Source organism: Chinchilla lanigera, unplaced genomic scaffold (assembly GCF_000276665.1).
Source record: "Chinchilla lanigera isolate Chin_1 unplaced genomic scaffold, ChiLan1.0 scaffold00007, whole genome shotgun sequence".
Lineage (NCBI taxonomy): Eukaryota > Metazoa > Chordata > Mammalia > Rodentia > Chinchillidae > Chinchilla > Chinchilla lanigera.
The window spans coordinates 12,878,878-12,904,327 of record NW_004955408.1 but is presented as its reverse complement, the minus strand read 5'-3'; the positions used below and the strand labels follow the sequence as shown (position 1 = coordinate 12,904,327).

Here is a 25,450-nt window from a genome sequence, read left to right as displayed (position 1 = left end):
TCTCAAAAAAACCCAAAACCAAAAAAAAAAAAAAAAAAAATCAGTGCTCTTCATATCTAAAATGACTGTTAATGGTAGAACTGATTTGATTTGTCCCCTCAGTACAGAATTCCCTCTGGGATTTTGTGCATGCACTGCCACTCATCTTTGGCTTCATGCGTATTCACATGAGACTTTGGCATCGTTTATGTAAAATATATTTAGAATGAGCAAAATAAAAAGTTTAGATTATGCTTGTGCAACTTTCTAGAGTTTGTATTTGTTACTACAGCGATATGCTCTATTTTACAAAAAGTATCAAGATGCTGGCCATGTAGTATAAAGCTATGGTTGCTTTTCATCAGTACGGTTTGGTTTCTCAGCATTCCAGCATAGAGGGCTTTACAGTAAACCATGATGCTCTGCAGAGTGTCTTGGGTCTCAGTATTCTTGCTACTTTGTTTTGGATCCTCAATTATAGGTAGTAGTTTCTCATTAGTAGTTAGTAGTTCTTGTCAGAATCAAGCAGATTTTGTAAGCTGTATTTCTGGAGCTACAAAGATAAAAAGACGTGTGGATCTCATTTTGAGGGTTTGCTTTCCAGTTGAGATCATCAAGAGGTGGGAGGGTCCAAGAGCTATGGGACAGATGTGGCTCTGGGCCAATATGCCTCCTCCTGCCTCCCGAGATAGGATGCTCCATGTGTGCCTGGAGGGACTTGTGAAGGCTTGTGAGAAGTAGCAAGTGTGATAATTCTTGAAATATAGAGATTTCTTTCATGGCAGAGTTAGGTGTCCACATCTGGAGGAATAAAGAGAGCTAAGACAGCTCAGTGGGCTTAGGAAACAGTTTTATTGGAGGTTGATGATGTCTCAGGAAAAACAAAATGTCATCAAAAATCAGAGTCAAGGTCTCTGGAATTTGCTTGTTTGAGAATATCAGTCTAACGAAGAGCTACTCTCCCTGACAGAATGATCCTGTTGAACGATTTCCAAGTATAATTTAAGAAAACAATAATAACCATGTTGTGAGTCCTTTGTTTTGAAATTTCCACAAAGCATGAATAAGCTCATAGTGTGGAATCCCTTCCCAAAGGGTGTAGTTTCTCAGGCTCTGATCAGAAGACTCTTAAAGTGAGCTGTCCCTGACCCTGCTCTTGGATATGGTATTCTGATGGTAGCGCAGGCCTTGTAGAAACCCGAAGCATGTCCTGTGTATAGCTTGCTTCACTGAGATTGGGTCTCTGTGTCAGCACAGGGAAGGCACAGTGAGACAGGTATAGGGGTACCTGGGGGCTTCTCATAGCAGCCTCCATTTGTGTTTAGTTATAATACAAGGTGATGCTATGCTGTCGTGGTGTCGCCCCACTGTACAACAGCAGGTGCAAATATATTGGACCTACGGTTATGCAATATGTGCTGCTTGCTTCGCTGCAGGTTTTCCCCTATATTATGCCTTTTATAAACCTTCATGTCCCTGGAACCTAAGTTACCAAACCTCTAGTACCATCGGGTGCAGCAAGATCTACCTTTTGGAGTTTTATCTATCCACTTTGGTTAAATATCAGATTATCTTGACCTATGTCAAGATTTCAAAATGAAATCATTTTATTCTCCTTATCCAGCAATATAATTCTTGCCCTAGGTAACTATTTTAAGGACGTACTTAGATATGCAAATAAATTTCATCTACAAGTGTGTTCATGAAACACTACAACGGCAAAAACTTGGAAGTAATCAACAATAGTTCATTGGTTGGATATCTGCTATATATGACAATTTTGTGTAGTAAAAGAAAAATCACTATTTGAAGGTTCCTTGATTATATGACAAAAGGATATAAAATCAGTAAAAAGACTAGAAAGAAATAGAATGTGAACAGCTTTTATTTGCTGCTTTTGGGTTTTAAACATTTTTTTGAAAAAATAATAAATGAACTTCTATAATCAAGCACAATGTAGACATTATATAAAAATTACCACTTGGAGCCAAGTATGTATGAGATATGAGGGAACAACGTAATGAATGCTTAAATTTTAAAAATTAACTGGAGTAAAAGACACAATGTTAGTAATCCCATTCAAAATATTCCCCCTTGCTTTGATCACACTTACCCAGTTGTTTTTGCCACTTTTGGAAGCAGTTCAAGTCCTCTTTTGGGCTGGGGATGTAGCTCAGTGGCACAGTGCCTGCCTTGCAAGCATGAGGTCATGGGTTTGATTCCTGGTACCAAAAAAAAAGAAGTCCTCTTTTGTGTCTTTAGTTGCACTATCACAGCTGCCTTGATGTTCTCAATAGATTCAGAATATTTAATTTGCATGATCATTTTGGCTTTGAAGAAGAGCCAGAGTCACATGGTGCTAGATTGGGTGAAAGGGGTGGTGAGGACACACCATGACTGAGCCTACCTTGCCTTTGAATGACATGCAGCAGCAAGATTCACTATAGGTTTTGATCACACCTTGTAAAGACCTTTACGCAAGAGGACTTCCAGAACTGCTTCCGAAAGTAGCAAGAATGGTGGGATACGTTTGTTCAAAGCAAGGCAATATTTTGAGTGGTATTAATGGCAATGTGTATTTTACTTTAAATGATTTTTATAAATTTAAATTTTCACCATATATTTGGCTCACATCTCGTAGCTCAATGGTAGAGCACTTGCCTAGGATGTGGAAGACCCTGGATACCAGCAGCATAAAAGAAAAGAAGAACGCACACACACACACACACACACACACACACACACACACACACATGACAAATGTATGGAGATATATTTCAGATGCTGTATAATCAAAGGAAAAAATAATGTTATGCATCATGGCTGAAAAAGTGAGAATTGCTAAAGTCCGACTAAACTGCCCTGGTACTAGGATGTCATTAAGCACCAGAGGAGCATTTATTTAAGGCAGCATTTGACTAAGCTAATTCCGGACATTTCTCTCAACTCCTGTGCAGTTGGTTTTAAGTTGCAGGGAAGATTTCTGGCTCAGACCAATTGACAGAGTGTACATAAACATGGGGTTTATTTTGTCAGGGATGTTCTTGAGAGGCTCAATTCTTTACTGATCCTTTTTGTTCTTTGTGCCCATTTATTTACTTTTGAAAAAACCCCTGCAGATCCTTGCTTGAGTGAAAAGGAGATGTGTTCTCAAGGCAGGGCTCAGTCGCTGATCAACAAGGCTCTAAGAATTGAGTATAAGTTCAGTTCCTGTTGTTTTTTAACATTCCACCGGGTTGGCTTTCTTTCTGTAAATGAATGACTTGCCTTTAAATATTTTCAGAAATTCCCATCTATTTTTATACGCTGTGACTCTCCTGTGATAGCAGACATTCATACTGTTTCTCTGCACTTTCTAGTTTCTCTTTCATTTTTTTTTAGCTTGTCTTTGAGTGAGGCTCGTGATGACAAAAGTTCTTATGCGTCACCTTGAATCCTCCAGGTAGGATAAGGCACAAGTGCCTAGAAGAAGCCTAAATTGATTCTACTCATCCCCTTAGTGAGCACATGAGAAGAGAGGTGATTTACTGTTAAAGTCCTAAATCAGATCTGGCTGTTAAAGTTTTTGTTGGGGATTTAGGGAGGCTAAAGCTAAAACTGAGTGTCATGGTGGAGGTTAATCCACCCAGCTCCGGAGTGAGTGTCCTGCTTGCTGACATGGTGGAACAGGTGGAGGCGAGAAGTCCCAAGTTTGCCTGTGTTTGGGGCATTAGAGGTGGATGTCACGATGACAGTAGCAGAGTTCTGAGGCAAAAGGTATTTGTGGCCATAGAGAAACAGCATGGACCACGTACTGAGCACAAAAGGCGGAACTGGCAATCAGAAACGCTTTTTTTTTTTACCTTCCATACCCTTAAGCAATAATCCTTTCAGAGTTCAAGCTGACCCTGTGGCCTGAGGAAGAGCAAGCAGTGGGAGAGTCAGGAGACTGAGTTTTCTTGTCCTTTTGAATAAAAGAGGACTCAGGTACACTGAACAAATTCCTGCCAAAATGGCTGCCAAATGGATTGCCTGTGGAAACCGTGAGAGGTGGTTCCTTACAACCGAGTTGTGGCTTGTCTCAAACTCTGAATGAGGGCATTTACATACACCAGATCCTCCTTCCTGTATCTGAGATTCAGGCTGAGTATGTGGTGGCAATAGGAAAGGCATCCTTCACAAACATCCTGAACACTTTGCGTCACGACAGGCTTGATGCAAATGGTGTTACCAACAAGTTCTTGGATTTGGGCCTTACTCAGACCTGGATTTGAATCCAGACTTTCTTATGTACTTGATTTCTGACCTCAGGCAAATGGACTGTGAATAACGTCTACCTTAGTAGTTGCCACTTTAGCGTTGCTGTGAGGATTAAGTGAGATAATGTTAGTAGAATGCTTAGCAAATACCTTGCTCATAGTAAGCACTCAACAGTAATGCTTATAAAAACCAGAGTAAGCATGGTAATATCACCATGAAGAGTAGCAGCAGATGAAGTTTATTGGAAGTCCTAAGGGAGTTTTTCCATTAATATTTGTTTATTTTCCTGGCAATCACAAAATAAAATATTTGAGCAGTGCCGTTTGTTTATACAATGGTAAACGATATTCTACTGAGTACTGCAGAGCAAATAGGATTGTGTAAAATGTGTTCCCTATACTTAGATTCTCATGGTCTAGTTGGCTAGAACAGAAATATAAATGTTGATGTGCACCTATCAAGTAGCAAGAAGCCAATGACATTGTAGTGGATTGACAACTGGTGGTCAATTTATAGCCCCCAGCTGAACTGAGTAAGTGTGGTGCTGGGTGTGGGAGGCCCACCGCGGGATTGTTGCCAGCAACATAAGAGGCAGAACTGGAGGAGGAGAAAGAGGCTGTTGGGAGCTGAGACGCTGTTGGGAGCAGAAAGAGGCTATTGGAGCTGGTAGAGCTGTCAGGAGCTGTTGGTTGTTTTGGAGAAGCTCACCCTTCTGGCTTTCCTGATGAACTTGGCTGTTTTCATCCTGCGAGGAGCTTGGGACCTTGTTGGCACTGAGAATAGCTTTGGTTCACTTTGGGGGAGCTCTGGTCCTCACTTGTGCATTACTTCCTAGCTCCAGAGGGGAGGAGGGTGGACTGCTGGTCTACTGGAGAACTTGCTGCATTGGCCCTGATGGGAACTTGGTCATCTTGATCATTGGAGGAGCTCAGGACCTCACTGTTGCTGAGGATGGCTGTGGTACCTTTCGGGGGAGCTCTGGTTCTTCTGAGCATCACTTCCTGGCTCCAGTGCAGATCCCTCAGCCTGGTAGCACAGATCCTTCATCCCACTGGCACAGGTTTCCTAGATTCCACCACTGACCTTTGGGCCTTCCCAGCACAGATCCTGCATGAGATATTGTTATGGGCTCTGGCCCTCCAGGTAGACTCATGGAAGGCACTGTTATGAGCTCTAGGTCTTCAGCTGGACTCATGCAGGACATTTCCCAGATCCTGAGGGATCTAGGCCCTCAGCTGGATTCCTTGGGCTTATTATGTGGACAGATTTCCTGCACTCTCTTGTATATCATTCTTTGGTGACTGTTATAAATAATCTTATAAAATATGTGTCCTGTATTATATTGTCCCCCTTGCAAGAATATTCCCCAAACCAACACAGACTTGTAAGCAAAGCCATTGGGCTTCAGTGAGTGCTGTTTTGGTCAATGTGATCAAGATAGTTTTAGATTTGGCTTTGAAGAATGAACTGGCTTTTCTTCTAGTAGACAACATTCCAGGTAGAAGGAGCAATATATGAAGAAGCTCAGAAAAGAGAAGTGTCAAACTTTCTGGGAATAATGAGGTATCTGATCAAAGGTTAAATAAAATACAGTTTTGGAAGAAGTGAATTTGTTTTAGCCGGGAGTGACCCCACATGTGATGAGTGAAGTTAGGCAGACCCTCAGTTTCTATAACCCCTTTGAGGTGTTTAGAGCCAAGTGGAGTGATCAGAGTCATGCACTGAGTTCCTGATTGTAAACAACCTTGGAAGTACCATAAAAAGATATTCATACACCTTGAACACACTGACATTAACTCCAAATTGGACAATCCACGAGAGCTGAAGGAATCTTAACCAGACCTTGAAGGACAGAGGGACTTGGAGAGGGAAAGAAGGGAACTGTAGGCAAAAGGGTCAGCTGAGCTAAAACTTGGAGATGGGAGAGGCTTCTGTGTTCCAGTGAACATGGGCCGTGAAACATACAAAGGCCTACAAGGTTCTACTAACTGGGGACAAAGATAAATACAGTTTGCTATTTGTCCCATGGAGAAAATGAACATCTCCATGGTCATGTCTGAATCCAGATGCATCTCTTGTAGGGAAAATGCAATGAGGCTGACTCTTCCATTGACAGAAAAACCAAAGAGTGATAATTACCCAAACATCTCTTAGGCCTCCCGTGTGTCCTAGGCAGGAGAAGACTACCTGAGCCTTTTTTGTTCTGAAACTCTCTGTCTCAGGATCCAGAAGAGCTGCCCACTTTATGTGTTCCTCACTGCCGCTAACCCAGACCCTACCTCTGGGCTTGTCAGGAGAGATTCACCTTCCATTAGTCGTGAAACAATACCTCAACAGCAAAAGGTCTGTTCCAGACAAAGAGCTGGTCCTTTCTTCCAAGCCCCCATTCTCCTGCCCATGCATGTCCTACAGAGGCACTTTTTATTGTACTGAAGATCAAACCCAGGGCCTTTGCACAGAGCTACATCCCTGTCCTTTATTTTTTTTATTTTGAGATAGATTCTCACTGCGTCACTCAGTTGCTCAGGCCAGGCTCAAAAACTTGCGATCCTCTGGTCTCAGCCTCCAGTAGCGCTAGTATTACAGGCATGTGCCACCATGCCTGGCTAGAGGCATTGTTTTGAAATCTGTGTTTCTAAAAATGGGCAGGAAAAAGTCAGCCTCTATTAAATGTTTGTCATTTAAGCCTTGGATTTTTGTTCTTTATACTTGGCTGCCTAAAAGAAAGAAAAGCAGCCTTAAGAGAAAGAACCAACATAGTGCCTTCCAGCTTTGTTACCTAGTGATGGCTTTGTTGTATAATGGCACCTTTATTTTGTGTGTGAGTGTGTATGTTGTGTGTCCCTCTCACTCCCTGGAGCAGACTGGTATGAAGAAACAGCCCCCGGGAGGGCAGCATGTGTCAGGCGGGTCCACTGCTCTCTTTGAAGCATTACAGTGTCTCAGCTTCTGAATTCTTAGGCACCTGAACTAATGCTAGTTTACCACTAGATTCAGCCAGTGAAATGCCAGTGTCATATTACAATTAACAGTAATTCTGGTGGCTGTCATCACTTGTTCTGAAGAAAGGATCTCCAGCTAAAGCACGACACCGTCACGGCTGCTAATTCATAGGCATTGTGTGAACTATGACAGACCCTAGTACACCTTTTATGCTTATTCAAGTGAATAAAGTCTCGCAACTGAAGTGGAGTGGAGAGAGGAAAAAGTTTTAACACATTTCTGTGGATGAGCCCACCAAGGGTCAACTCAGAAAAAAAGTTGCGTTAAAGAAAGTAATTAAGCAGAGGCAGGGAGATGGAATATTAGTGCTTTTTACAGAGTAAATGAGGATAAATTCTGTTAATTATGTGACTTTTCCCACTACTAATGTGTTAATAAAGTACTCTAATTCTGGAGAGGCTTGTCACATTCTCAGCTAAGGCAGCGACCCTTCTACTAGGTGAGACCAAGAAGCAACTTACAGAGCTTTCTAGCAATAAAAGCAAGAAGTCAGTGTTAGATGGATTTTCCCCTTCTGCATGTTTAGTATGGAAAACTGTCACCTTACATCCTCATGACACTGTTGGTGAGCGGACCCTCTTATCTGAGACACAGAAGCACTTCTTACTTTTCTGTTTAGTTCCAGAGGGAAGAAATACGAGCAATACAAATAGTATAAATAGCCTGGTGCGGGATTGTAGGCCAATAATTAATAACATCTAAAAGGTTATACTTGGGATGTTTTTAAATGTTGATCTTCAGGACTTTGATAAAAATTGATGACATACCGAGTGAGTGGAAACGTTTTGGGGGTGCAACAGAGATCTGGAACTTGAGTCAGCAACATCTAATCGTGGCAGAACACCCAGGAGAGAGTTTGAAGTATTTGTCAGAGAGAGCCGGGGCAGAGCCCTGATGTGTGTGATATCTGATGATGGTTCAGGTGAGAAGGAACAGGAGAGGCAGCAGAGGAGTGTACTAGGAGGGAGACCCGCAGCCTGTGCCACAGTGCTTGTTGGTAAAGCGGAGAAGATGCTGAGCGAGAGAAGAACATAAACTCTGAGGCCGAGCATGGGAGCTGGAAGCTGGCAGGGTGGATTTTGTCCGGATCTTGAACAAAAGGTGTGTGATTGTTTTGGAGGCAGGAGGAGGTGTTGTGTTTGCTTTAATTTTTAAAAATTCCATATGGGCTTATGCAGATTTTACATGCAGTAGGTAGAACTAAGGGGAATATAGTGTACATTGACTGTTGTACCTTTCACTGACAGAGAACCTAAGGTCTCAGAGAGCCGTGCCCCAGTTCTGAGAACTACAGGCTGTCTAGGGAGGCTGCTTTCCAATTTTGTCTGGGCCTGCCATGGGCTGCCACTGCTAGGCAAAGTACTTCACCTCTGTGGCTCATCTTTCTCACCTGGAGAAGTGTGCGGATGAAGGGTGGGTGAGTGGATAGGGGAGTACAAGGTTACGGTGAAGATGAGAACAAAGTATGCACTAAGCATTCAAAGTACGGCACAAAGTATGGAACAAAGTATGGCACAAAGTATTCAATAAACACTAGCTATGATTTTACCCATTCTTATTTTTATAAAGCCCTACACTTTGTTAAAATATTCAGGTAGGCTATTTTGGAGCAACCTCTCAAAAAACAATCAACTGTCATCAGGAGCAAATTGGAATTCTCGATCATCTCGGCTGACAGTCATCACACCAGAGTGTATGCGCAAATTTGGTAAGGATTTGTTGGGATGATTCTTGTGAATGCCCAAGATCTGGCACGTGCTGAGTGAAATAGGGGTTCTGTATGGGAAAAAGGAATGGTTTCCAAGCCTGGCCAGATTCGTGTATCCTCCCGTCCAGTGGAAGAAGGGGAAAAGCTTGCTGGTGGTGTCTTCTTCCATAGAGAGATTCTAAATTGCTGATTTTTGAGGCCGCAGATGCCTCGCAAACAGGGAGGAAGGCACCAGAGTCAGATGTTTTGTTTCCTGCATGGTTAATTGGTTGTAACATGCTACTAAAACTTAGAGCTTCTGATTGAATCAAGTGCCCTGGGAAATCCAGCTGAGGACAGGTGGGCACTGGAGGTTTTTCCCTGTGTCTCTATTCGCTGTCTATAGGCGGCCTCATGCTGGTAAATATGCGCCACCTTCACTTTTGCTTCTGGGACCAGATGCTTTCCCCAACTTTTCCCTTCACTTAGCATATCAGCTGCCAAGGACCTGGGAAAAAAGCAAGCTTGACTACAACTGGAGTTCAAGTGACAAAATTCTTTAGCAAATCAAACAAAAAGACATTATTTCAGAAGCAAGAACTACTTTTATTTTAATTAGAAGAGTTCCACTTAGAGGAGCTATAGGGATCTGTCTTTTATTATTACTGTTTTTTTTTTTTTAATTTAAAAATGGCACAGAAGGGGCTGTGGATTTAGCTCAGCGGCACAGCACCTGCCTGGCAAGCGCAAGGTCATGAGTTCGATTCCTGGTACCGGAAAAAAAAAAAACCAAAAAAGTAGGCACAGAGAGCCTTAACATTGCAGTCAACTGATTTACTGCTGCTTTGGTTGTTATGTTTTAGGGCAGGAGACGCAACCTGAGGCCCTTCTCCCAGATTTGTTATGTCTGGCCCTTAATTGTTTAGAAGGTTGGCAAATTCTACACTTCCCCATATGTATTCCCAGCTTCTCTTCAGACGGAAAGATCTGGCAGCAGTGCCCGTATTACCCCATGGGGTCAGCTGGCTGGTGAACAGTTGAAACATACCAGTTGACAAGACATTACCTTTCAGCTCGTACAGTTCCTACCACTGGCTGTAGCTCTCTTTGTAGTTGAGTTTGCTCATTGGTGCTGCCTGTCTGGCTCCAGAGGGTCTGAATTCAGGCACCTCATGTGAAAACTTCTGCCACTTTTAAAGAATACATCGTTCTCTAATGAGAAAGATATATGTGTGTTTATGTTTGTGTTTGTACATGTGTGATTGGGTACAGGTTGAACATCCCTAAACTGGAAAACTGGAAATCTAAAATGCTCCAAAATCAAAACTTTTTGAGTACCGTCATGAAGACACAAGTGGAAAATTCCACACATGACCTCCCATGATGGGTCTCACGGTAAAAATGCAGATGCACTAAAAATATTGTGCAAAGTTACATTCAGGCTAGGAGTATAAGGTGTATAAGAAATGTAGAAGAATTTTTAGTTTAGATTTGGGTCTCATTTTTGAAACATCTCATGATGGATAGCTAAATATTCCAAAGTCTAAAAACATCCAAATCTGAAACATTTCTGGTCCCAAGCACTTTGCATAAGGCATACTGTGAGTGTGTATGCAAATGTGTGCATTTATGAGTACACTGAGAGGAGGCTATTGGAGGTTGACGTTACACAGACTGAAAATTACCATGATAATCTCTGTCTTTCACACTTGTACTTTTTGAGAATTTCCCTTTTCTTGCCAACTTGTCAGTACAATCATTCTGTTGACATTTCAGTCTCTACTTTGCTTCATCTTCCTTGAAGGGCATTGGAAAACGTGAGGTCTCCCTACCTTCTTTACTTCCCTATCTGTCAGAGTTCCCTTGCCCTGTGATCTCTATTGGAGGAATACAAATAGAATATATTCTCTCATTCATCGCTAATGTGTTGAAATCCCAGCAACAATGCAGTCATGTATCTTTCCAGGTTCACCTCTAGTTGAAAGAAACTCATAATTGAGCAACTTCATTGAAGATAGCAATATGTAATACAACAACCGCTGTTAATTCCTATCATTTTGTTTTGGAACGCTGCATCATTTTTATTGTTTTTGTGTTGTTTTGTTTTTGTCTCGTTGTTTTGATAATTTCTTTTTAAAATTCTCTTTAAAATAAAAACTAAAACAGAAACTCATTTATTCTTTAAACTACACAGCCTCCTGCAGCTAGCTCAGATTGAGCTTGACTGAGCTGACGTGGGCCACATATCTTTCCCTAAAGTAGCCATATTTTGAGGGGATGGATGCCCTGGCCCATTACATGTACCTGTCTTGTCCAAATGTGGTATAATTCCTTGCCACTAAAATCCAGGGGCTCTTAAATAAGGGCAAAATTATCCAAAGGGAAGATGAATAACTGTTTTAAAAGTTGGAGAAAAATTTTTCTGGGAAGTCAACTCACAGGCTCCTTCCACAGTCTTGTGAAAAACCTGAAGCTATCCCACAAAAAAGCGTATATGTGCACATCTGCATACAATTTTGGGGTAGTCAAAGTCTGCATGCAGACCATTGAGGCACTCTAGGTTAGGAATATCTGGACTAGATCATTGTAAGTCCTGTTCCCATTCTAGCCTTCTTTGCTTTAATGAATGATTAGCCAATGTCTTGTGATAAACATTTTTCCAGAGTTTGCTTTCCACTCTTGATGGTTCAAACTGAAGTGACATGTGGAGTGGGCAAGTGAATGATCTGTGTGCTACCAAGCACCCTCAGACAGTCCAAATGGTGTCGTTGTTCCTCTCTGATATTGCTTTAGTTTCATTTTCCATCAGCATCCTTATGCTATTATGAGAAATAGTGCTTAATAAAGTGTCAGGCTCTTATTTTGCATTCTGATTGCAGAATGACAGATTTCTTTTTATATTTTTATGAACTAGAACATACAGACTTATTGGATTGTCCATAATATGAACTCAAATCATTGGGAGCTCATGAGATTATTTTCGGTGCTCTGTGGCCATGATTTTCTCATCTCACTTTTATTTCGGGATTGGTCCTGAATTTGAATCCAAATTAAGGAGTCACTTGTTTTTATTTGAACTCAGATTCTGGGCCATGCTGGAATGCAGGAAATTTTTTTTCCCAATGGAAGCTTTTGCTCAAATTAAATTCATGAACTCCACTTGTGTGTGAGCTCAGGAAATGGCAGAGAGCAAATGAAGGTGCGAGACTGTGATCAGGGAGGGTAAATCAGGGAAAGTGGACACTTGGGGAAAAAATTTTAAAGATGAAAATGAATGAAAATAATTTTAGAATAATTTTCATCCTTAGAAAGATTATATGCTTTTTTCCTAAGGAAGAGCTCATCCGTCCAATTTATCTTTTCTGTATTTCTATTTTCTGTAGAAAAGTTACCTTTTTCTCTTTGAAGCAAATATTTGGGAGCTCTTGCCATCTCTGCAGGTAGAGATAAGAAGGAATGGGTAAAGAAATCTAATTTTTCTTTTTACTCACTAGTGATTTGATATTAAGATTTTGTGCTACATTTCTGTGATACAGGATTAGATATCCGTCCATTGTTTCTTTACAGTTCATTATTTCCTATACATGGCTTCTTCAATTCACTTTTTATGTGAGACTGACATTTCTCTTGATTTTTAAAGTCAATTAGCTATCAGTTTTCAAGCTTCAGAGTGCACTGTTATTGTATGAATGCCTTCTTCTCTCCTACTCTGTCTCTGCGGGTCAAGTTTTCAGGTAATTCTGTTGAAAATGTCCTGAGAACTGTACTTTAATGAGCTTCTGAAAGAATAGGGACTCGGTGGCCTCTGTACTGCAGTTAGCACATGTGCTTAGTAAATACCTATGAATGGAGAACATGCATAATTAATAAATGGAGAACCTAAGGAAGGAGGATGAATGAAGAAATTGCAAACCATTAAGGAATTTAAGCACTGGATTTTAACAAAGTCAACAGAATAGCCTATAGAATTTTAAAGAGAGGAGATCCATTTCAGACTATTAGTTACACAGCCTTTTATCCCTTTGGCTTATACTTAAGTGTTTTAAGAACAATGACAGAGATCATAGGTTAAACTTTGATGCTGAGAAAGTTTTAAGTAGGAAATTAAGGACACCAATGGTGTGGAATCCCCTCTTTTATGAATTATGCATATGTGAAAATAATAAGCGATCTACCTTTTACAGAGTGTGAGATGGATAGCCCTTAACTATTCTTGTACAAGTTAAATGGCAAATTTTAGAGAGTAGACACTGAGAAAATCATTCATCATTTTTATTTCCTAATTTATCCACTGTAAAATAGAGCAACATTCTCTAGTCTCTGCTGAATAATATTCACTTCAAGTTTTACAACAAGAAAGTAGTTTATTTTTCCATTAAAATAACGTGTGGAGGTGGAAATCAGAAAATACAGAAGGAAGCGGAAAGAAGAAATAATCTTTGTGCTATCATTCAAAGTCATTTGGCGGTTTCCGCATGCAGCTCTATCAGGTACCACTGTGAGGACAGAAAGGCTCTCTGAAGGGTGCTGGGTGCCAAGGAGGGCGCAGGAGACGGCACAGGGGACTGTAGCACATGCCATGAAGCCCAGGTGTGACTAGTGCGGTAACAGAATGGAGAGGAGACGGTGTACTGTAGCTGGGGTATTGGCAAAGGTTTCTTGGCTACAGGTCATGGGTGAGATACTGGGGAGAAGTGCAGTTGTGGGAAGCTGAGATGATGCAGGAGTGGGAATGACATTTCAGACCCAGGGATGCAGCCTATGGTGAAGGCAGGAAGGAGGCTTCGTGCAGGGCTCAGGATGTACGCAAGGTACAATTGCTGGCATTATTAGGTGCTTCACAGGAGTCACTGAGCCAGTCCCTCCAGAAAACTCACTAGTTAATATTTTAAAGCTAGTCAACCTTCCCTGGCAATAACTCGAAGATGGGATCATTCTAAGAGTCAAAAGTTGTCCTGAAATTTTGAATTTTTAAATGCACTTGGTATTAAGGGAGAATCTTTATATGCTTGGCTCTCTGAACAGGTTTGATGATTAAGTGAATGAACAGTTTACACTTTCTAAAATCCTGAAAAGAGTAATAAATTGAATGTCCAGGGAAAACTACGTGCCTTGGTTACCATGGACTTGTACATCTTGATCTCACTATGGCATCTGTGGCATCCACAGGGGAAATTAATATTGGAACCCTTTGAGTTCTTAGAAGGGAAAAGTGAAAATTTAACATCGGATTCTAAATGAATGTGCTTTAACATTTTGAATATGTGTATGGAACAAGGGTACTAAAAGCTTTTCATTTTTGAGCTGTGGCTTTCTATCTGCATGAAAGACTTTCAAAGGCAGTGACTGTGGAGTCACACCCGCCTATACTATAAGTTTTTAAGATGACACTGACTTCCGCTAGGAAATCCAGACTATCCTGGTTTTGCTTCAGCCATCATTCTCCATATTTGGTTTGGTTCTTTTACCAGACTCATTTTCTAGCTTTCAGTATGTTTAAAAAATGTGAGCTGGGCAAGGTGGTGCATACCTTTAATCCCAGAACTCTGGGAGGCTGAAGGAGGAGGATGGAAAGTTTGAATTCATTCTTCATAATTTAGTAATCTAGTGAGACCTTGTCTCAAAATCAGAAATAAAAAGGGCTGGGGATATAGTTCATATGGCCAAAAAGATCAGTTGAGGGATTACAAATAGAGTGAGAGTGGTCATGTGCAGAACTGAAGCATATTAAAATTTATAATTTTATAATTGGGATTATTCTATTTAAAGTGCCAGAAATCTTTATGCTGGCTTCAGCTCTAATTTTTAATGAATCTAGTGTTGATGAGTACAGTCAGATTTGGTAAGTGATCTACATTCCTGTTGTCTGTCTATCTGTCTCTCTCAAAGAAAGATAGTTTAAAAATTGCCTACGTTGAAATCCAGCTCTAAAACTTGGTAGATGGGAAACCTTGGGCAGATTATATATTATCTCAGTAGCAGTATCTGTAAAGTGGCATAGAAGTAGACCCTCAGAAGACTACTACGAGAAGTAAATGAATGAATACATGTAAAACACTTAGAACAGAGCCTTCGCTTGGTGTGGATCATGTGCTTATTATGATAACCACAGAGTTAGGTATGGAGGGTCTTCCTGCCTCATTCTTTATGCTTGGCTTTGTGGGATGGGCCAGTGTTACTGAAGCGGAGTTGCCACCTGTGCTTACATCTTCCCCAGCCCAGGGAAGGATTTGCATCAGTGACTCAGGACCCAAGACCTGACTCTTGGTTTGAAATCTATCTCCGGGACTGCAAGGCACTTGGTGCCCAGTGACTCCCTGTTGATTGTGCTCCTTAGTGGAAACTGTTGAAGACAAATGTGTCCTCAGCCTGTTCCTAGCCCCAAGAAGGACAAACCATTGTCCTTTTTATCTTCTTTAGGATGCTGCTATGCTATTCTCACACTTTTTTTTCTTTTAAGTTCTTATCCCTAATTATGTCCTTCCACCAAGGCCAAACTGAACTCTGAAGTAATGACTCCTTCTCAAATTGACCATGTTCATCCCTTTAGGCTGAGAATACTTTCCAGAAATGCCCAAGACCTGAGGGACCTTGGCCAGGGATAAACTTCTTGAAGTCAGTGGCCAATACTACGGGCAACCACATGTTCACCCCTGCCACAGCTTTGTATATTTCCATCTTATGATGCCGGGAAGGAGAGAATTTGCTTTATCTGTGTAGGAGTCCCTTCCCCCTACTCTTCTGTAAGCTTTCTACCCTTCTCACAGAACTGGCGGCAGGGGCAGGGGATTGAGTCAAGGGGGTCCTCTGTCAGTGGTGCACTTTGGTGTCAGGAGAGGAGAAGAGGTCATCCCACTCAGGTTCAGACTCTTTAGCCTGCCCCTGAGGCATCCCTGGGATGGTGGCAGATTTCTGGGTATTGTGTTTTCATATGGATGAACTGTACTCTACAGCCACTTCTGGAGCCAGAAAGTTTTTGTTGATGTTGGAAATAGAGTTTTCTTTTTCAAATTGTTTTGGAGTGCTCTGTTTTCAGGGGAGATCTGTCTTCCGTGGTTGTGGCCATGGGACTCTTCTTTACCTCTTCTCCGAGCTACACGTCTTTGAGCGCCACCGTGAGATACTGGTGGCATTTCTGAGATGGACCCTGGAGGCTTGGGTACCCTGGGTAGGGATAGGTGTTTTCTGATTAAATGCTTTCAACTTGGGGAAGTCCTTGTACTCCTGGAAAGACTTACTTCATTCTTTCTGGGCTGTAAGTTTCTTCTAAGAGGCAAGTGATGCTGTGCTTTATTGTAGCAAAAGTGCCAGCACAGTTTATGGAAATGACTTCTCCAAAGAGGTCCTGTTAGCCACATACTGTCCCCTCTACACCCTCCAGTCTATATGTGGGAGCAACTTGAACTTTACCCAGAAGGAACCCCACACTTGTTTCTTCGTGTCCCGAATTTCTTTGGGAAAGATCATCTATCACATAGCCATCTGTGGGCATAAGCAAGGGGACCTTTGAGAGAGTTTTAAGGTTGCAAATGAGGGTTTTATGTCTTGGTTTGGGTGTGCCTGGATGCTTTTCTTTTCCAGCTTGGACATTATATGGACAGCTGCAAACATCCAAACGTGATTTTTCAGAATTTGGTTTGGAGGAGGTAAAACCTCAACCTGCTCAGTGCAGATCCATTGCAATGCTCTGCATAATAATTAACGATGCACAAGCTGGTGTCTAATGGGCAGTTTTACTGCGTGTGCCCTTCAGTTCTGATGAGTGTGAGTTCTCCATGATTTAAGCCTCTGCCTCTTGCTTTTCTGCCTTCTGGCTTTGGATAAAGCTGCTGTAGACATTATTGTCTTTCTTTGGTTGTTGTCTTTTTCTTGCTGTTCTGCTTTCTTTTTCTTTTTGCAGGACATTCAGTGAAATCTGTAGTTCTCCTTGGGTACATAGGCTTTTACTTCCTTTCTTAACCTTGACAGTCATAGAGAGAATAATACTTTTCATTCTTAACATCTTAACAGCACTTGGTACTAGACAGTGGACAGTTGCCAGGGATAAATCATGGTAAGGAGAATTATAGCTTCCTCAGTCTCAGGAGCTATTGAACACTCTATATATGGTACCTCATTTAATTATCATTAACTTTCTAAGATCAGTTTGGTTATTTCCTCCATTTTAAAGATGAGAAAACCGAGGCACAGAGAGGTTAAGTAATTTGTCTAAAGTCACACAGTTACTTAAACAATAAAGCTTAGATTATGATGAAACCTGCTCTGCAGTCCTGAGAGAGATGCTATTATTTTATCGAGGCCCCTGAGATTCAGGGAATTATTGAAAATTATTTAACTTTTTCTTGTTTCCAACCCAAGCTCTCTTTTCCAGGATACTCCAGTGCAGTCTTTCTCAGAATGCTCCCATTTCTAGCCTTTAGGAGGTTTTAGATTCTGTTTATTCAAGCCAGTATGTATTAATATCCAGTGGCTCTAGATTCCATGCCATGCACTGTGTAGATAGAGACAGGTTTTCTGTTGCTATTTTAAATCCTCATGTGGACAGCTCTGATCCTGTTGCTTAATTCAATTACTTTTCCTCTTGGAGGAGTCCACAGGTACTTTTTGGTTTCCAGTACTGTGCCAGTCACTTAGAAGCTTGCACGCAGTGGTTAGGCTAGGTACTTAGTATCCGCTGTCTGGTAAAACGGCCATACAGATATACCACTGAATAAATAATTTTATTGTATAATATATGTGTCTGATTTGTTAGTCCCAAAATTGTATAATATATGTGTCTGATTTGTTAGTGATGGGCTAATATCTTACCTCAGCCTGATTGGTGAACCTAATCTCAACTTCTAATAGAGTGGCACTTTTGGTTTGGTGACTGTCCCTTCCCTTAATTGAAGCAGTGGACTAAAAAGTTCAAGAGCTAAAGTGTTGAGCTCTTATTGGATTGCCTTTTGAGAAACTAACCCCATACTGGAAAAAAATCATACAACTAGACACCAGGGCATGTGGATTATAGTTCTAGCTCTCATAACCTTTATTATTAACCATGAGAGCATTTTCATATCTCCAGATCTCTTATTTCTCTTATATAAAATGAAGGCATTAGGTTAAGTGGTTAAGGCCTTGCACCATGACTAGTCCCGTTGGTAACCTAGGAGATTAGTTTTTGACTGTTGGTAAATCCCTTCATTTTGTTGAGTCTTTGAGGTCTTGCCTTTCAAATGGATCTGATAATTGCTGGCATGCCTAATTTATAGGACTTCTATGAGGATTCAGTGAGATATTGGAAATTTAAGTGCTTTGAATAATGACACATTGCATGAACACAGATATTTTTCATACTGAAAGTTAACGCAAAGGTGTTGGGTTTCTCAATACCTACCCCAGTACCCCTTAAAAAAGAGTTAAAAGGGAGTTTGGTCCCTGCTGGGTTGGGTCCTGGAGTTTATGAAACTCTTTGGAACTCTTCAGGGTCAATAGAGGCTTTGTCCGCTTGCGGGTGATTCTCACAAAAGGGGTGAGACGGCCACACTGTCTCCTGACAACATTTTATCAAATATAACCGCCACACGAAATGTGGTGATTTCTTAGACAAAAGTGAGGTTTTGAGTTACAGTAACCTCCACTTTGTTAAAAGCCCCCTCCGAACCTGAGGTCTTCTCTGTAGCCATGCAGGCATGCATGGCGTGAGTTTACAAATGCCTTATACATTTAACCTGACAAGTCATCCTCCAGATTTGTGTGCTACGTACAACTCTGCCTCTCAGTGAGGATATTTTTAACTCCTCCTCACTCTTCCAGTTCCTCTAAGGACGTGTGATCTGAAGGGGTCAGACACTTGGCTTCTACTTAGGGGAAAGCTTCGAGAGAATTCCTTGAGGCTCTCCCTGGGGTAGGACTGGCTTTCCCCAAAACAATTGGCTCCTCAGCGCGTCCTTGCCACATAAGGGCCTGTGTGAGGCCCTGGGCACCAGGTGACGGCTGTGTCTTGCCCATGACAGATGGTCAGGACTTCAGTTTCAGCAAGTGATCTGCTGCTGAGGGAGTGGACAGGGGAGTCTGCCAGCAGGCCAAGTGGCGGGGCGGCTTAGGGTAATGGGGATCTGGTGTGTGCCCGGCATAGCTTTTGTGCTAACGATGGGCTGCTGACAGGCGCCTCGCCCCTGCTCATCTCTGAGACAGAAGATCCCCTGCTCCCTTGATTCTGTTTCTCTCTGGCAGAGCTGGTGTCCTGTTTGCCTATCTTTCAAAACCCATTCTGGCACCAGATGGAGCCCCTCATGGTTGCTAGCAGTTGTCTGACTTGAAGATTCCAGAGGGTGTGCTGACAGCTCCTTCTAACGCATCCTGAATCTGGCTGTCCGGTCTGGGCTCAGATGGCTTAAACACACACAGGCGGCAAATATTATCAACTGCAGGGAAGCCACTGGGGGTGGGGGGCCTCACTGGAGGGAAAGGGGTAGTGAGGGCCCCCGCCATAGCAGTCACATTGTTGTTTTGGAAATTCGCATGTTAATCCCGCCTCTTAGTAGTATCATGACTCTTACGTACTCTATTAATACAATCACTATTATAGTACAATTGCCATCAGTGGCACAATTAGTATTAATATCATTACTGCACTGCTTCTGTTTTTACTAAGACTGCTGGTAACACGGTGGTTAACAGCACAGACTCTGGAGCTGCACTGTCTGAATTTGAATTTGAGATTTGCGTTTTCTCACCTTCAGGCAAATTACAGTATTTAGCTTCTTTGACTCTATGTTCTCATCTGCAAAACAGGACTGATGGCAGAGGTTATTTATAAGGACTTAATGGAAAGACATGCTCGCAATTCTTAGTGCTGTACTGAGCACATGGTACACACCGAATCTGTGGAGCCCATTTTTAACGGCCACCGTCACCATGCTTACCCTGTGTTAGGTAATACACATTATCTCATTCATTTTCACCATTGCCTTGTGAAGTGAAAACTCTTATTGCACTCATTTTATAGTTAGGAAAAAGTCAAGGTGCTCTTTCGTATGCAAAATCACACTGGTAGAGTCACACCCAGCAGAGTCAGAGTATGACTTCTTTTCTGAGTGTTTCTAAATGTGGTGGGTTCTTCACATACCATGTCAACTCTCGTTTAGTGATGATCAGCCCTGTCTGGGACCTGGGATGCCTTTCAGATGTGCCCTTTTAACTAGCTCTACCTGAAACAAGCAACCAATTTTCACATTTCAGGTATCGGAATTGAGCCCCAGCTGTATAGGGGACTCACTACCGCCAGCTCTGCCACAGTAGGTAGTTTCTGAAAGCTATATGTGACCAGTAGCATCGTCTCCTCAGTGCTCAGAGGAACTGGAAAATATAAAGGTGTTAGGATTTTGGCCACACCCTTAATCTCCCTTCTTTTCTGGATCTGCCCTACTGAAGAAGGATCTAAGGTAGTGGCTGTCCGTGGGCCCCTGCAGTGGCAGTGTGGCTCCTGGCTCTGGGGAAAGGGCCTAGAGCTAGGCTTCACTGTACAGCGGGGCTTCAGCAGCATCCCATGCATCATTTAACTTGGACAGAAAGTTGATAGCTTTATTCTCTGTGGAAAGAACCCGGAAGTGGGGGCCAATAGTTATTTAGAGTCCTTTCATTGATAGGTTGTTTAAGGGTGCATAATATTGAGCCATTCTAGGAAGATATTTCTACTTTTAAATCTTATTCTTTTGGTTGAAGAAGTCATTTTTCTCTCTTTGAGGAGTTATTCCCAAACCATGGTCCCATCTTGGCAGATTCTAAGGGATCCGTCAGGGGAGAAGTAGCTCTGGGACTTTTCACATATTAGTGTTCAGAAATACTTGGTGTATCTTTGTGTGATGTTTTTATAGAGGACCAATGTGGCTGACTTTGGGCTCAGAGCAAAATTCAGATGAAGGCATCATGGAAGGGGAGTTTGTCTTAGGTACTTTTCTCATTGCTGAGACAAAATACTAACACCTAAAGTTAAAGGAAGAAAGGCTTATTTGGCTCACAGTTGGTAGAGGTTTCAGTTCATGTTTGGCTGGCTCCAAGGCAGGGTGGCACATGGCAGAGGACCACCACAGGGAAGAAACAGTTCAGGATAAGCAGAAAGTGGCAGCAAGCAATAGACAACAACCTCTTTGTATCCGTTATTTTCTATCCAGGCTACCCACCCTTAGGGCAGGTAGCCCTCACACCCAGGGTGGGATATCCTTAATCCTAGCATCACACCATGCATCAATCCCAGCATCAAATCCTTAATCCCAGCATCACATATTCTAGATCCAGCCATCTCTGAAAAGCCCCACCTATGACCATATGAGGCTTTAGGGGGACATCTAGACACAAGCCATCACAGACTTCTTCACAAGTTATTTGAATGGATGAGAATTTTACTCCACTGTATACCGGAAAGGAGAGGGGGTGTATCAAGCTGAAGAAAAGAGAATTCCTACAAGAATTTCATTGACCGACAATTTAATGCATTCTGATATTTTTGGAAAATATTTAGGCTAGAAATCCATAGGCACCTCTAGGTCTAAACATACAAGGGATCACAGAATTTACATGGCCTTAAAAATCCTTTTGTTAAAAAAAGTCACCAAACAGAAAACAGTTAGAAGGATTTCACTGTAGGTAGCCAACACGAATGCCTTAACACGATACCTTGTTACCCCAATATTGCAGATTGGACCCAGGGCCTTCATAATGGGTTGTATTCCCAGCCCCCTCTTTTTGTATTATTTATTTTGCGACAGGGTCTTGCCAAATTCCAGAGTTGCCTGGGCTGAGCTCAAGTTTGTAATCCCCTTATCTCAGCTTCCCAAAATGCTGGATTTACACGTGTGCTGCACAACACCTGGATAATATGATACCTTTAATACCTGCTACCTGTCTACAATGGACTTTGACAAATATAATCTAGTTGCATAAGAGATAACTCAGAAAGTTATAATGCATCATCTATACCAAGACATTTTTGAGAGTTAAAGTAGCTACTATTAATACCTATACTAGTGTAGCTAAGATTTTTCTTGTGAAATTGGAACCTTTGGTCACTTTATCAAGTAAAATCCATGGATTGCATTGTAGAACTGATTTAGAAACCATGGTGTCAATGAGGCAGCAAGATTCTTATTCCATCACAAACAGCTTTTATCTACAGCAGGAAATCTAATAAAAACATCTAGAAAATATTTGAGAAATCAAAGAGATTTAGTTAACACATGTGCTTACTTCTTCTGAGTACTGCTAATTGGAACATTTTGTTTGGAGGGGCTAGGATAAAAAAGCGTTCATCATATTTTTATATTCATCAAGCTTGTTTTTTTCCATTCATCATCTGTGAATCATACGGCTGAAGTTACATGTTGTGTTTGAGGACGCTGAGCCTTCTAGGGCAGTTAGAGCCCATTGGAACCTATCTTAAACCGTGGTGGAGACCTTCCCTCTCCTTGGGGCCTTACATTTTTGTGAGATCTGTTGGCAGTACCAAGGTTGTTTCTTCATAAACGAAGGTCCAGCTAGGATGCAAAACATAGACTAAGGCCTCAAACAAAATATCAGCTCTAACATCATTGTGAATCTTTCAGTAAATGCATAGAAAATAGAACACACAACTCAGAAGTAACTGCCCAAGTTGTTGCCTCCTGCTTGAGGACTGAAGTGTTAACAGTGATCATTTCTTTCTCGACAGGTTCTTCTTGAAGTTTTTTCTCAAATGCAACCAAAATTGCCTAAAGAATGCAGGAAACCCACGTGACATGCGGAGATTCCAGGTGGGTCAGTCTGGTCTTTCTTAAACCTTTATAATGACATGTGCATCAGGAGAGAGGGGTGAAGCCTTAGGCAGAAGAAGAGGTGGAGTGCAGTTATTTCCCCAGAGGTGAAGAGCAGGTGAGGTACTTGGTCCCCTGGCATCTGCTGTTTAGGAGTTTTTTGTTTTTATTCATCAGGAATTGGGCCTGAGCCACCTGTGTTCTCTGGCCCAGAGAGAAATGTCCTTGGAGTCCAGTTATAGCTTCCTGAATGGACGCACATGCAGAAACACCCAGATTCACTAAAGTATATAAAAACGACAGATTCTTTCTTGAAAGTTTTGTAAGCAGAAAACTAATACATAAGAGTAAAACTGTTAAAATTTAAAATAAAACACTTATGCCTGTTCTTTTTCTTTCTCCTCCCCTCTTGCAATCTTGGAAATTGGTAGCAGCAATTCCCTGTTAGCAATGGACCCCCTCAGAAGCAGAGCCTGTCGAGAGTGACATGGGCGACCCCTAGTTCTCTTTCAGAAATTCTTACATGGCATCTAGAAATGTGCCTGGACCTGCCAACCTTTACAGCATGAGTGGTGTGTTAATGTCACTGAGTTATACCTTTACAAAAGAAAAAAAGATCCAAAAATAAATGTCCTAATGTCTACAACACAAAATGTTTGTGGGTTTTAGGAACGACTGCTGAATTCTAGACATTGGACCTCTCTAACTTCAGGTGCTGAGAACCCCCTGGGGATCTTATTAAAATGCTGATTGAAGTCTGGGGTGGGACTGGAATTTCTAACAAGCTCCCAAGTGATGCCAAAGCCATGGTCCACAGTTTGAGTGGTAAAGTTATAGACCCTTGCATTTCTCTCCATCTAATTTTATGGCTAGCTTACTTGCATGGCCAGTGTTAGTTTCCCATCAGAGTAATGACCCATAGACGTATGCTTGTACAGTCCATCAGAGCAATAGCACGGTGCTTAAAGTATACTCTGATGTCTGTTTAGTCAGCTTTTGGTGCAGATTGCAGCGTATGATCTCTGAGAGGCTCCTGAAAAATTTTAGCTGCACATAGTCTCTGAAGTGATTTTATAAAAAGAGCTGAGACTTACTAGTTTTATTAAAGAACAAATTCAATGGGAAAAAGACCTTGTCTCTTGAGTTTCCTGAGGTATTGTTATAAAAATCATCTTGGCCTGCCCACCTTTTGTCTTAACAGAAATAAGTGGGGAGAAGCCAGAGATTTCTAATTTTTCAGAAAATGTTTCTGCCGGCCACTTCCTGACCCCAAATTTGTAAACATAGGTGCTCTCAGCTCCATACAGGATTTTGTGGTGAGTGGGAGTCAGGTTTGCAATGAAGCTGATGAAACCACATAAGCAGTGCTACCAAGTCTGTATTGCCAAGTGTCTTACAACAAGAGTTAGGTTTTAGTATACACTGTTTTATGGCTTGCTTTGGTCTTGAGATGAGCCATCTTTCTCTTTTGGCCAGTTTGGGTTAGGAGGAGCTAAGTACATCTAGGCATGAAACAATTTATACCTAGTAAACATGTCTAATGTCTCATGAATACCAGGACCAGCTTTGCTGTACCTCTCAGGGCTATAGAGTTGAGATGGACTTTGGCGGCATTGGGAACCTAGATGAGCGTTTGTGTAGAATTGTTCAAGACCTAAGAAGATGTTTGAAAGTCTTAAGTTATAGGAATATGGCTCTTATACAAGATGAGAAGTCAATTCAATCCTTTATGAGCATCTAGAAAGTTTTAATTTTGCACATGAAGGATTATTCTTTGCTTAGTAGAAAGACTAAAATAAGGAGGCATAAGTTATATATCTAAAAAGTCATGTGATCTTTAGGGCCTCAATTTCCTCCACTTTAAAATGAAGGTACAATGGTACCTTAATTCACAAACTTAATTCTTTTCTCAATTCTGGTTGTAGAGTTTGTTCCATAATGCAAACTATGCTTGCAATTCAGTTGCAACCAGAATTTTGAAGTGAATTTTGCAACCAGAATTGTGGAAAGAATTAAATTTGTGAACCGAGGCACCACTGTAAAATAATGATTCTAAGGAGAGCATTTTGAGTGAGTGGAGAATTCCAAAAGATAAAATATAAATGTAAATGTTTGAAGAAAAATCCTCATGGCAAATGGAAGACAGGTCATTTATTCAGACTAGGATTTCTCAACCCAGGTATAATTGACATCTCAGACTGAATAATCTTTGGGATTTGGGGTGGTGGTGTTTGCCCCGTGCACTGTAGGCTGTTTAGTAGTGTCACTGGTGTCTACCCACTAGATAACAGTAGAGAACAGCCCCCTTCCCTCCTATGACAACCCAAAATGTCTCTTTGCTATCCCCTCATGGAGAAGAGAAACAATATTGCCCCTGATTGAGAACCACTGGTTCTGAATTATACCTGGTGATCTCTTACCAACTCTTAGCATCCCAAGAATGCAACCTTTGATTAGGTACGAGGGCTGCCTAACACAAGGTACATAGTGAGCATCACAGAAATGATTTATCTGAACCCTGACAATGCCTGTGATTCTTGACAACTCCAAGAATGTTCTCAGTAAGCACAGCGACCTTGGCTACTGCAAAGTCAGGTTTTGAGGGGAAGCACAGGTACATGTCTATCAGGGATGGTAAACTCTTTGTTGGGTCTCAAACTGAACCTGCCTTGTTCCCATCAGCCACTTGCTACCTCCCAGAGAGGACAGATTAACCCTGAAGCAGGATGAACACTCATTTGATATTATATCTCCACACATTCACATGTTCCTT

At 41.6% G+C, this 25,450-nt stretch overlaps 1 protein-coding gene across 1 annotated transcript in view; it reads left to right on the top strand.

Annotated features, from left to right (window-relative positions):
• Positions 1–25,450, top strand: part of Ebf1 (early B-cell factor 1) — a gene marked incomplete at its 5' end in the record, with an annotated part of 385,808 nt that overhangs the window by 217,373 nt on the left and 142,985 nt on the right. Inside the window, 1 exon segment of the mRNA XM_013508845.1 lies at positions 22,596–22,677. Within this exon segment, the coding sequence (XP_013364299.1) occupies positions 22,596–22,677 (82 nt within the window).